The 14,724-nt window shown below is 37.6% G+C and overlaps 1 protein-coding gene across 1 annotated transcript in view; it reads left to right on the forward strand.

Moving 5' to 3' along the window:
* LOC118805087 (diacylglycerol kinase beta) overlaps window positions 1–14,724 on the forward strand; it is a 123,466-nt gene that overhangs the window by 63,895 nt on the left and 44,847 nt on the right. The window contains exons 18-20 of the mRNA XM_036565700.1: window positions 24–109; window positions 1,607–1,696; window positions 6,981–7,141. Coding sequence (XP_036421593.1) covers window positions 24–109; window positions 1,607–1,696; window positions 6,981–7,141 — 337 coding nt within the window. The remainder of the gene's footprint in view (window positions 1–23; window positions 110–1,606; window positions 1,697–6,980; window positions 7,142–14,724) is intronic.

The raw sequence follows: 14,724 nt of genomic DNA on the forward strand, positions 1-14,724 counted from the left end.
TTCCCACTTTTTTTGTCCTTCAGACTCAACTTTTTCCGTGACGTGCCTGATTTCCGAGTATTGGCCTGTGGAGGGGATGGAACGGTGGGCTGGATTTTGGATTGCATTGGTAAGTTTGGATCAGTAATATCCAAGGCTCTGAATATTGCATTGTATTGTATTGCATACATCTTCACTTTGGAATCAAATAGGTGGTACTGCTGAATCAACTTGTGAAAATGATGTATTCCAAAAACAAGACTGACCTTTTAACAACAAAAAAATGCCCCACATTTGTTTTACTGAGTCTGATTTGACTGTGGCTCATTATATGAATACTGAAGGTCTGATAAATTGCCAAAAAAATGCACATATAATCATGGTAACATTTAATGGGCCTCTAAAAAGGCTATTGTGCATGAATTATCATGTCTAGGAAGCGTGTACGCTCATCTGTGACCTCTTTCATATGAGTGAATGGAAGATAACGGTGGAGAGATAATGGGCTGCCTCTTTCGCTGCTGACAGCCATGCTGATGTTAATGGATAAGCACTGGAGAGAAGCCTGTGTGGGTAATGGTAGATAGTACCTTTAAGTGCTGATTTGGAATCAGTTTGGGCTCATGACCTCATAACTAGAATGCATGGTGAAGGGAAGAGACACCTGATCCTAGATCAGTGCTTATCCAGCTCTTACACCATGAGAGCCAGTGGGGGTCCATTAGTGGAAGAGGAGGGGAAAGAAGCCTGTATGGAAGCTTATTTAGGAGCAGCTTCACTGCTTAGTCTTTAATGATCAAAGCTGAGTTAGTTAAATTAATCTGTTTCTAGATCAGCTCTGCTCACCCACATGAATTTGACAAGCATTAGGAAATGGCTGCTGTCGGCTGAGGATGATTAGTCAGAGAACCCTGCTGGTTAGGCAGTAAAGCCTGCCATGCGGAACAGAGCAAGGTCCCAAAAGCAAGATCCCAACAGACCCTGTGGAGCAAGCCACACAGGGACTGTCAGCAAAGGGACAAAAAATACTGTTAATGCCACTGCCTAGCAGATTAGGCTTGCTGTTACTGGACTAAGGGATAAAATGCTAAATCAGGACCATTTTGACACTATTTTAAACCAGCTAATCAAATTTGCCTTGGGGTTGTGTACAATACAGGCCTTTCACGCTCTCATACATATGTCTCAGTTACGCAGAATCAGCTGTAGTCAAGCAAAGCTTATATTTTTTCTTCAGAGTGAAAATAAAACCAAGAAAACTCATTCTGCTAGCATACATGCTAAAACTTTACAATTACCTACATAGCTAACAAATAAATAAACTTTGCTTGTGCTGCCCTCTAAACATGTTACAGCACCAGGTTAGACGTTTTCTGTCCCACAACATGTTTCAATTAATGTATTAATGGTATTACTGGCATTTATTTGCTTCAGCCAACCACACTCAATTTACTGCTCAATGTTTGTTTGTTTGCTTAATGTTATTGTGAAATGTAATATGGATAATGATTACATTCAGCTTAAATAATTGTGATATCAGACTTCTGATGCTCAAACTTGGTTACCTTTTATTAGACAGTAGTGGCACTCCTTTTACAATACTCTTGCGTTTCTGATTTCTCCTCAGATAAAGCAAATTTTGCCCGTCATCCCCCTGTCGCCATCTTGCCGCTGGGCACTGGGAATGACCTAGCACGCTGCCTTCGCTGGGGTGGAGGTAAGAGAGCTCCTACTTTCATCTCTAGTGTTCTTTCTGAGTTTTATGGTTGTGATGTTAAGTCTGGAGTTTTTACTATGTGGTGAGCTAATAGTGCTGTGCTAAAAGGGGAAATTTCACCGGTTTTTCAATATTTCTACATAATTCAATGATTGGGTTGTAAGCAAAGTCATTCAGAGTGGTTTGCTGTGAAATGTTTAATTGTAGAGAAACCTACTCCCTCAGATTTCTGTACAGTGGCGGTGATAGGAACAGGATTTATACTCAAATGTAACCGTTTTATTTATTATCCAAAACCACCAGGGTCTTCTGAGTTTTTATATTTAATGTAGATAATGGGAAAATAGTGGTACATCTGGGGACTAATTTGACTTATAGCACCCTGCATGTACCCCTCCAGCATGCATAAATGAAAAATATATATATTTTAGCCCCAAAAGCGTATAACTAAACTACTGGAAAACAGCATATTCATACCCATTACATGTAACTTTTTATTCACTGTTATGGTAAGGTTCTGTGCAGGTTCATTTTTTGTTCATGCTCAAAGGTAAAACAGTGGTTTTAAGGTCCAGTTGTGTATCTTAAATAAGTTTTTCCCAGTAAAAAAGTACATACTTGTACCTTTTCATAAACTAATGTTTTAAAACAGAACAAAAAAATAAAAAGCCTGGAGACGAGACGGGGTGTGGAGTCAATACAACTGAGAAAATATAATTTCAATGGATTATAGTACAGTTATGCTCCCTGACTAAAGATACAGAGATGTACTCTTGTGGGTACCACCCCGGTGACTAGAGGGGTGCTGCCCTGGTGACAGTTTCATACCTTTATTTCGGAGAGTGTAGGAAAGCTATTAGTAGCATTAACCACTGTTAACAATTCTGACTCTGTAAGTTTCTCTAGAACTAAACATTTCACACCAGACTACTTTGAATGACTTTGTTTACATCTTAACCATTAAATTATGCAGGAAAAATACCCTTTAAGTCTAAAGTATGTCCAAGCTGCCAAAAGCCCTGTAACAACACAAAAGAAATCTCATAAAAGGATGATTACATATGAACACCATTCTAGATGAATGCATGCCGTGTTAGTAAATGTATTCTGAGTCTGTATAGACTTATACATAGATTTATGAATTCACAAAATCAACACTGTAAAAAAGGTACTGTACATGTGTATTTTTGCCCCCCAAGGTGCAAACAGTGTGAAAGTAAAGGTACAACATGGTCCTTAAGGTCGAGTTGATCGCTTGCAAAATTCCAAGAAACTCCTGTATTTTTTAGTTACTGTTGCTACATACTTCAAACTTTCAGTACAGACTACTTGTTAGTATCTCTAATACCTGTGCCAACCGACTAATATGTTCAGTTGTACAAATGAATGTATAGAAGTACATAAAGAAGCACATTTCAAACATTTTTCATTCAGTAATAAACTGACTTTAAAAGATATTCAGTGCAGACATTCATGTTTGAGAACCAACAAAATATGCATGTAGGCCAATTTAAAGCAAATAAAAATGGAAACCATGTTGACGTTAACTGAACCAGAGAAATTGCTTAGTCACTCGACATTAAATTCATCTAATATAGAGGAGAACTGCAAACATGGTGCTTTCACTCTGCCATGGATGCAGTGTACATTACAATGCAATCTATAGAAGACTGTATATCATTGCTGTCATAACAAAATCTTGTATCTCTGAAATGAGAACTTTATAGGAGAATGAAATAACTATATTAATTATCATTACTATTCATCATAAATGTATCACTATTATTCATCATTCATCATAAAATGTTCACACTTGGGAAGCTAGTGTTTTTGCTAAAAAAAAAAAAAACAAAGTTAAAAGGTGCTGTTACGACAGCGACAGTATGTTTGTGTTTAGATTAAGAGAAGCGTAATCACAGCTATAGAATATCTTACTAAAAGGCTTCATATGTTGTGTAATATGTGCATGTGAGTAGACAGGACAGACTGTTGGTTCCATTGCATTATAGTGCATCATTGAATTTATGTCTACTTGTTAGACAGCCCTGTCCTTGTGGAGGTTGCAGATTAATTAACCTATTACGTCATATCTGTGTTTCCTGTGTGAGTGCATGGTTATTGATCGACTGCTTATGTATATGTGAGAGTTTTTTTCTGGTAAATACCACAGAGATGTGCCATCTGCATGTTTTTAATTTGCATATTCTTACCTTACATAACTAAAACCTGACACAGTTCCATAAAGATAACAGAGTGAAAAGGAATATTTCATAGTGCTGCAGTGCGGTATAGGCTTATATGCAGTAATTAAGTTTAATGTTAACAATTAATCAAAACATTTTAACATTTTTTGTGGAGTCCCACAAGGTTTAGTTTTAGGGCATTTTCCTTTCTCTTTGTATGTTACCTCTAGGTAATATCATTAGAAACATGATATAATTTTTCATAGCTGTGCTAATGACATGCGGTTATTCTCTTATTATTATATAGCACTCTCTGTACTAGACTACTCTTATATTTTATTAAAATTTTTCTATAGCTGTTTGCTATAAGCTTTACCCCTATCTGTAAAGCACTGTGAGATGCCATGAGTATAATATTTTATTATTATTATTATTATTAATTTTTTCCTCCTCTGTACACTTGTGGTTTCATGCAGGTGAGCATGTGTTCATGTTACAGTGATCTGTTCATAGAGGAACACTGATCATCTAGGTGTCACCACACATGAGCACAAGCACACAGGGTTGCCAGGAAAGTGGCAATATCACTGCTTCACTCACAGCATGATGGCCCTCGTTAAGAGATAACGCCTCCATCACTGTGAAGTAACACCCAGCTTCTGTGCTCTACTCTGTAGAACTAATGAAGTAATTGAGTTGGGAGTCTGTCTTTTGGCACAGAACGACTATCACATCATACATACAGCACTGACTGAATGGCCCCAGGTTGAAACCTTTGATGTTATATAACTCAAATAAGCAGTCTATTCCAAATATCCATTTTACACACACATACATACACAGCAACACACACACAGCACTCATAACTATCCACATATGCACACACACACTACATGCAGTGCTGTGAAAAGGTATTTGCCCTATCCTGATTTCCTCAGTTATTGCATATTTGTGATAGTGAACTCTTTTAGATCTTTAGACTTGGCCGGTTTAATGTGAATTAAACAAATGCTGGTTTGATTAGTTTGTTAGAACAAGTGAATAAGTAGACCGAGACCCCCTGAGGACGTCAGTCTCAGTTTGCTTCTAAAGAAACTCGAGTGCAGTTCATTTGAAATATGGCAAAATAGACCAAAGATGTCTAAATGAACCAAAGACAGAAGGAATTGTCGAATTGTTGCGTACCTGCTTTAATATGTAAAACAGGCATATTTCCAAAGCTGTTTTGACATTGTGAGGTCTGAGTTGAAAATTATAGAACCGCTATTTTCTGTTTTAAAACGAAGCTGAGACATGTTCAAAGCCCTTATGAAATACTTGATATACACACGTTTGACCACATATGTCAATTATATCATGTATTAATGCAACATTTTGTGATCAGTAATCCCCTGGAGCTGTTGTGGTGATTTCACCTCGGTTCATCACATGGAATGATGACGGTAACAAGAGGCCTCTTTTGACTTATTTCTTTAGAACATCACAAGACATCCATAAAACCCATTAGGCCTGTTAAACCAGGGCAAAACATGGCTCAGAAAGTTCATTGGAGATTTTGTTCCAGCGCAGTTCTTGATAGCAAATATGTATCATAAAATATGCACAATTTTTTATCTGTATAGCTTTTATTTATGTCTTTTTGTTCAATGTCAAATATGTGAGTGTGAACACTAAGCAAAACAGAACCTAAATGTAGCAATATATCATTTTCTGTTTTGGGAACTGAACTACAAGTATAAACACATCCTTAAACAAAATGCAATTTTAGACAAAGATAGTCCTTTCAGAAATACATAAAGTAAATAAAGTAAATATTCAACATACTTTTTCATATGGGTGATTTATAACAGCACCTAGTTTCTCAGCAACAAATTAACCAAATTTAATTGATATTAAGATTCAGACTGCAGCCAGCCCAGTTAAATGTAAATATCATTCATATTAAATTTTGCCATCAGATCAGAAGAACGTTTTTACAAGTTACAGGAAAATCCAAAAGACAACAAGGGAAAAAAGCAGTTGGCGTATCAGTCTGAAAAGGGTTACTTGACCATTTCTAAGTTTCTAGAACATCATTGAACCACAGTCACAGCCATGTACAAACTGAGAACCCTGGGAACATTGGTGAATCTTCCTCAGGAGTTCCCAGAATTTCCCTAAAGGCACAGAGGCAAAACATCCAGGATGTCACCAAAGGTTCCTGGAGAACATCAAAAGAGCTACAGGTCTTGCTAGCCTCAGCTAAGGACAGTGTTCTTGTCTTTACAATAAAAAAGTCAAATTCATGGAAAACCATCAATGGAAAAAACACTGCTAACCAAAAGAATTATCAGTGGTCATCTCAAATTTGTAAAAAAGCACTTGGGCAATTCCCAAGCCTGTTCGATAGACTCACCAGTTCGAACTCTAACTTTTTGGTCAACACATGTCCTTTTATACCTGCCGCAAAGCAAGTTATGCATTTCACAATGCCTTTGACCATCATACCAACACTCAATAATGGTGGTAGCAGTGGAAAGATGTAATGTAGTGTAGCGTCCGGATGTTTTGCTGCCTTAGGGCCTAGACAACTAGCTATTATTAAAGAAACCATGAATTCTGTTCTGTATCAAAGAATGTGTAAGGAGAGTGTCTGTTCATCTGTCCTTGAGCTGTAGCTAAGACATAATATGGTCATGGAGCAAGACAATGGTCCAAAACAGAAAGGAAACCCATCTCTGAATGGCTGAACAGAAACAAAATGAATGTTTCGGACTGGCCTTGTCAAGGTGCTGACTTGAACTCAATAGAGGTGCTTTGGCCAGCCTTAAGCAAGCAGAGCATGCTTGAAAACCTACCAGTATATCTGAATTAAAGCAGTTCTGCGAAGAAAAGTGAGCTCACATTAATCCTCTAGTTCTCTCAGTTCTCTTTCCCAGTGTGGTGATTATTGCCTTTGAAGCCTCATCAGCATTACTACCTTATTGAAAGGTATAAATATATTATATGTAAGGTATATTATATGTGAAAGAATCCTTTCCTTTAGTTTTTGGTTTTTGGCTGAGTGTGTCCTGAATGTTTACCCCACATGTCATGTATTATGCCTGTGCTCTGTTCTCCAGGCTATGAGGGAGGCAGTCTTCTCAAGTTCCTCAGGGACATCGAGCACAGCACTGAAGTGGTGCTGGACCGCTGGAACATAGACATCGTCCCTGACGATAAAGAGGAGAAGGGAGACCCTGTGCCCTACAGCATAGTCAACAACTACTTCTCCATTGGAGTGGTGAGCACTGCTGTGTACTTTTCTTACTCAATAAGATGAAACATGACGTCCGGTTGAAGCTGCGTAGCTCCACTAACGGGTTAAAGAATTATTTCTAATTTAGTGTGCTCAAGCCACAAATCTGGCAGTAGAATAATTTACAAATGTTGGAAAAAAAACTGTTAGAGAGATATGAATGTGAGTCCTGTTAAAGGGACATGATTAAGGAAATAAGCAATTCAAGAATGTTTGCCAGATCTAAAATCTGAATTTCTGCACATTTTAATGCACAATTACTGTTTTTTGCTGAATTTAACATATTGGGAAAAAATATTTAATTTAATGTTTTCTTTTTTTCCAATATGTTAAATACAGCAAATAAATAAATCTAAAATCAGAACAAAATGCCAAATTTAAATTTGATTACCATATAGAATTTGTTGACTTAATTTGACTAAAAGTGTAATCTCACCTCACTAGGGGCGCCTAAAGTTTTGCGTGTGAGAGTATATACCACATTTTTTCATATCTTATAGTTTGTGTTTTAAATTTCTTTTTTTGTTTTTTAGCAAGAAAACTTAGAGCTTGTTCTAATGATTTAAATTAATAACATTTATCTTAGTGTAACATGAATGTTTAAGAAAGTTGAATTAACCAGCAGACCTGTCCAGGGTGTATCCTGCCTTCCGCCCAATGACAGCCGGGATAGGCTCCAGCACCCCACCGTGACCCGGAAGGATAAGCAGTTTAGAGGATGTGTGTATGTGTGTGTGAATTGTCCAGCAGCACTTTGATTACACGTTTTATGTGTCTGTTTTATTATCTAGAACAACTTCCTGTTCACTGTTTTAAAAGCATCTTTTTAAAAGCATATTTTTGCATATTTCCCAAAGGCTATAGTCGATTCATCTAACTACAAATTATTTTAGTAAGTTTACGAGATATCATTAGCTGTTCATTAAATCTAATGGGCATTTAATGGCATACTGATCATATGTAACATTAAGGTAAGCATCATTAGAGAAATTATAACTCCCAAAAACTCGTGCGTCCTGATTTTACATACAGCTTTTTTCCCTGCTCATGGAAAAAATAAATAACTGGCCTGGACTTAGTTGCTTAGCAACCATACTGCTCATTGTAATGTTATGAATGCCATTTGTTCACAAGTTTTGTGGGAAAAGATCAAATTGATGCTAACCTATTCATTGTGATTTCCAGTTTTTCACATCCAACATTTCAACAACGAATTGTTTCTTCTGAACAAAGTTGAAGGATTTCAGCAATGATTTAAACCAACATTTTGAAATGTTATAACAAACCATCAAATTGCTTAAAAGACATCTACGGCCTACAGCCTAGTTTGCTTTTGTTTAGCATTCATGACATGTTCTATAATGTGAGCAAAATGTCTGTGTTTGCTCCTACTCTCTTCTTTTAAAGAAAGTGAATAGAATTTGGATTTACCGGATTTGCAAGAACAGATCTTGACCTATGTATCCCACAACTTTGACAGAGTACTATGTGTGGTACTGGGGAAATATAATGCTATTGTTTTCATAAGGCATAAACTTGGCTTTGCATGGCAAAAGTTGCCTAAACAAATCTGCAAACTTACAAACTCGCATGCATGTGCGCACACACAGACTCACACACACAGAATTTGGCTCATTCTTCACTCTTAGGTGAAGATAAAGTCATTAAGCACTATTACATAACCTTAATCTTTGTAATTTTTGTAAAGAGTTTGCTAAGATAGTGTTGGCCTTCTGGTTTTTGTTGATTAATACATAATGAGCATTATATCCCTATGATGTACATAAAACAGTGGTGGCCCTGCTGCCAAAACATATTTTAATTTTGCTTTACAATTAACACACAACAGACGCAAGTGGCTAAAACTAATTAAATTTGCATGATGCTTCAGATTGTTATGAAAGAACTGTTTAAAATCTATAAAATTCATTGATAAACACAGTAAGTTGCCTTTGTGGTATTCTAATTTCTGTCGATTTAACCTTTACAGTACTGTGTAAAGTTCCCTTTCATGTAATTTTAAGAGAAACAGAGCAAAACAGGGAAAAAATCAGAGCAAGCTATGTCAGGTTTGTAAGACACTCTTATAGCATATAGCGTAGAGTAGCTATACTCAGCAAGCATGTGTTCGATAACCTATTTGGAAATTTATTATTTAGAAAATACCACAATGCTGAATTCTGTCCAGTCCAGTGCTGCACTAAGGCCTAAGCCAACTATAACGGCTTTGAGAATCTAGGAACATTTCTGAATAGAGCACTGTTATCTTATTTTTGGCAGTGCACTTATGAAAAAGCATAATAGGAATACTACAGGGATTTCTACACTAAATAGTACATTCTGGCAGTTAATGGAGTTTCTTACAAGACACTGCACAAAGATTATAGATTAATATAAAACAGTACTACATGAATATTTTCAGGAGGTGAAAATATACAATATACAATTATTTTTTGTAAAGATGGAATAACAAGAAATGTAAAAATACATGTCAGGTTTGTGGTTGTAGATTTTTCTGTGTGCTGCTATATTTTTCAAGTAGTGCTCACCACTGCTTCTTGGCAAAACACTCAATGTAGAACCCTGCGTAATTTTTATAAAATAGCAATAATTGGTTTTCAGATGCAGCTCCCTTGCATTGATGCAGAGCTTTAAAATCTTCATCCTGTTGTACTTCTGCACTTCACATTTTTGGGTTTTTCCTGCTCTAACACACCTGATGCAATTCATCTGCTAACGACCAAGCCTGTATGAGTTTAAAGGTAGTGTTTTAGGACAGTATAGTCCAGGATCAGGACCAGAAACACTGCTTCTGTGTTACAAAACACTGCCTCTGTGTAATGTTGTAATGATTTGATTTTAATCATAGTTCTTTCTGGAAAATATAATACTAGGGCCAAAAAACTTTGGAATTTTAAAAGCAAGAACTGTAGTTTGCATATTAAAAGAACATGATACTGAATCTCTTCTAACAGGCAAAATCTAGTGTTTCAGTCTCACAGCATCAGGTTTGTGCCCACGTACCCACTTCTTTAGACAATGATTAATTTTTTTGCTGTTTATAGACCAGCCCTCTATAAATAGTGCATGTTTCATTTTGGAAAAATTCTGTAATGATCTACCTCATCCCAGGTGCGTTGGTTACGTGCCGTTTCATCTTTGTGAAGTGTGCCAGGTAGCCCAGACCACATTTAGGTTGGCCAGAAATAGGGAAGGGTCCTGAAATAGGCCACCTGACATGGGTGAAATGAGTGTGTGAATTTGCACAGGAGCAGACACAGGAAGGATTAGACAAGGTGGCGCACAAAAAAAGAAAAAAAAAATAGAAACCCGTAGGAATTCGACACACTGCAGCGCCATTATGTAACTCAACTCAACCTCCCACTGACTGGAGGCCCAGCTTTGTTTCCCTCAGCCAGCAGCATCCACCACACTCACCAGAGCGCTAGCAAAGCTAATGCGCCACTCTAGCTGTTATGAAAGCCAAACTAAGAGAACTTAGTGGCTAGCAGTTCATGCTTTTCCCCATTACAGAACAAAAAAACACTCATTTTGATTCTAAAATGCAGGAGAAAGCTAAGAAACAATGCAGTGTATTGAGGGTGTCAGGCCATCTGCAGGTGATGGTGTGAGCTGGTTTGGAAAGCTCGAGTGGCAACGAGGCTGTTGACTGTGAGTGGACAATGGCTGGTCTGTGGACATCGAGTCTTATGATGGGGGCAGGCTGTCTGTGCCAGGAGGGTCCATGCATGGCTTGGCACCAGTGCTGGTTCTCACAAGGCAAACAGGAAAAAACACATAAAAATTAAATAAGCCCTTGTCCCAGAATTGTTTTGGATATCACAGCTTGAAATAATCCAGTGGGGGGAGTTTATGGCATGTCCACAAATGGACTTTATGCCACAAATGTACTGCTTGTTTTTGATGAGGAAAGACCACCTTCATTTATGCAGTTTCTGGTCAAAATTGCCATTAAATACAAATAATTAATTTTTTCAGGCAATGTTTCTGAAAAGATTATATATAAGGTAATCCCCTTGTATGAGGAAGAAGAAAGTGCAGAAAGGAGTTTTCAAAACTGAAGTTCAAAAAATTACTAAAAGATACCGAGAAAAAGGTCCTGATGGACCACCAAAACTGTCAGCATCAGATAAACAGCACTCAAAGCTTTCATATTTGATAGAGAGGAGAAAACTAAACTCCACTCTTGCTTCAGATCTGAAAACATCAACGGGTTTTTCTGTCCATCCTTCCACTGTGTGTAGACAACGCAACACTATGGGTCTGAAAGGATGTGTAGCTGTCAAGAAACCCTTACGGAAAAAAGTAAATAAGATAAAAAAGAAAAAAAAAATCAAAGAAGCTGCTTTTTTTGTAGAAAAATATCTCTGCAGATGTCTTTGAAAAACAGAAAGCAAGTCTCCTGAAAAGAATGGAAGCTATAATAAAGGCAAAGTGTGAACACACTAACTATTTATTAATATATATATTTAGATTTTTTGTTTAGTTGTTGGAGACTTCTGGGTAACTTTCTGTTAAATACATTACAGATACATATTTTTCTTTGAACAGTGACAATATGTTTTCTCCTCCTGAATACAAAATGAAGAACTAAAAATTTAAAAATTAACATTGTCTCTCTCTTTTGCACACTGCATGTATACAGTGCAGAACTTAGAACTTATTCTTTAACATATTAATGAGCAATGTATCAACTACACATTATGTTTTCTTCTTGAATATAAAACAGACCCAGACGTTAAGTGTATGCACTGTGTAATGAATTAGACACTGAGATGCAAATCCTAGGGGGCACCAGAGGGCCTCCTCTACGCCTGCAGTTATGGTGCTGCAGCATGGCATGGTGTTGGAGCAAAGGGACAGGGTGCTGGGAGTCCATGAGGAGAGGACAGATGGCTCCACATCGGGAGCTACTGACACCTGAGCAAACCAGTGTGGTGACTCACGCGCTGATGTAATCATTAGCAATGTTGCACCGCCTCATCGTCCCAAAAGGGAACATTTTCCTGCCACCCTCCACTGGGGTTGCCATGGCATTAGTGGTTACTAGGCCACTATCATCAGCTTCAGGGTCGTCTGTTTCATGTTCACTTCAGTCGAGAGATTAAATTTTGAATGACCTAATCTAATAACCAATTTGTTGAAAATAAAAGAACTACTGGGGCAAAAACAGCAGGGGGGCCATGTCCTGGCTGTCCAGGAGAAAAGCACGAAGTGCATTTGAAGGTCTGTTTTTTGTGGTTGTGTTTGTTGCTTTGGACACTGCTCATTTTAACTCCATGGCATGAATTGTCATGGCAGTTAAACTGTTGATATAATTATTGATAAACTGATGTACTGAAACACATGCAGGGCTGGGCAGTTAGACAGTATTCATTGTTAGTGTGATAAATTGCATCACAACCTGTCATAATATGCTTTTCTGAGCATACCGTGGATATTGTCAGTACCTAAAATCTGTATTTTTAATCACAAGAGAACATAATTAGCCCTGTTTATTGAGCAGCACAGTGTGTAAAATATTGAATATAAATCATTGAGTTCCTAGTTTCTGTTAGTAGTTTTAAAATGTGGCATAAAAATGTACTCATAGTTTTTGATAGTACTTCTAAAATGTGGCACTACGTTGTCTTGTGGCATATTCTACAAACCTAATTCCAAAAAAGCTGGGACAGTATCTGAAACGCTGATAAAAACAGAAAGTAGTGATTGGTAAATTCTGTTGGACATGGTACAGAAACATGGTATTTGATGTTTTACGTTATGAACTTCACTGTTTTTTTTCTAAATATACACTCATAAAAAAATGATGCCTACAACATATTCCAAAACAGTCAAACAGAAGTATGTTTACCTTTTTTTAACAGCACTTTTATTAAATGTTACAAGACTAAAGTCACTGACTGATTCAGTTTTAAAAGTGGAATTTTTTGCCACTTTTTTGTTATACATGTCTTAAGTTGTGCAACAGTACAAAGTCTTCATTGTTCAATTTTGCATGTTTTCAAAGGGAGACACTGCAGTGCAGCCATACTTTTGTAAAGAGTGAAAAATCTGGCTTGGCGTTGTCATTTTGTAATAAGCATGGATGTCCCTTCCCTGAAAAAGATGTTGTCTAGAAGGCAGCATATGTTGCTTCAAAATGTTTTCATTGGTAATAATGACTGTCATAGTTAGGCCATTTACGCACTTATACCCCCCATACTATCACAGACCCTGTCTTGTGAACTTTACACTGGTAACTGGTCAAAGGTCATGGGCATTCAGTTTTGGTTTTCAGCCTTGCCCTTTGCAAACAAAGATTTCTCCAGATTCCCTGAATCTTTTGATGATATTATGCACTGGAGGCATAAAATAGCTGAAGTTTTTGCTGTTGCTCTTTAAAGAACATTATTTTTAAACTGCTGGGATTTTTGTTGATGCATTTTTGGCAAAGTGGCAATCCTGGACCCATCCTTGTTCATAAGGGACGAGGCCTTTCCTTGATGCTCTATTTATATCCAGGTGTCATTGCATCATCTTTTTAATATGCTTCATGAACATTTCACAGTGTTCCTAGTCTTAAATTGCCACCATGCTAACTTTTTTTGGAACGTGTTACAGCCATCAGTTTCAGAATGAGCGTATGTTCGCAAAAAAAAACGTTAATTATCTTGTCTTACCTACAAGTCAAATATGAATACAAATACAAGTCAAAGTAGATCTCTTCTGTTTTTATTTGCCTTTTACCTACTGTCCAAGCTTTTTTGGAATTGGGTATTGTGATATTACATTTTTTAGAAGAAAATTTGATTCAGATAGTGTAATTCAATTCTGGCTTTGTTTTTCTGAGATTTTGTTTGTCTCAGGCTTCATGTTGCTTTTACTCTCAGCACCAACATGACATCCGTTTAATGAGGAACACACCTCTAATATGAGAATGAACATGAGCCTGTTGTACAGTCTCAGTTTTACTGTTGGTGAAAGCAGTGGCCCTGACTGCACGTAAACAAGCGCAGTTCATAAGTGAGGGCTGTGCTCGGCACACATGTGAATCGGATTTCCGAGACATTTCTATGCAGACTTAACACGGCGTGGTGATCCTGCTGGATGGTGTTGGCCGCTTGATCCAGTTTCTCTTTCCCCCTGGAAAGAATGTGTCTGAGGGAATTAGAGAGAGCAAACACACTGTGTCAGCAGCCATTAAACGCACCTCAACATAAACTAGCCCAGCACGGGCCTGTTAACCCAGACCTGGGAGATGAAATCTAACCTTCCTCTCCTGCCATCAACAAGCTATCTGTGGCCCTGTCATGCCCTCCTTGGAGTGGCACTGGGAGAAGAAGGCTTATGGCATCATGTTCTCACTGGCTTGCTATCACATCACCTGCATCTCCAGTGTCACAGTCACTCTTTCCCTTCATTTATTTGATTTCAGACCAGTCCAGTAGCATTGTCGTTCTTTCACCAAAATGTATTCGACAATCTAGCAGCTCTGTTGTGTGGTGGGGTTTTTGCTAAGGGTGCAGAACATGCTAGTTCTGGTACTGTACTGATGTACAGTGCCA

This window comes from Colossoma macropomum, unplaced genomic scaffold (assembly GCF_904425465.1).
Source record: "Colossoma macropomum unplaced genomic scaffold, Colossoma_macropomum, whole genome shotgun sequence".
Taxonomy (NCBI): Eukaryota; Metazoa; Chordata; class Actinopteri; order Characiformes; family Serrasalmidae; genus Colossoma; species Colossoma macropomum.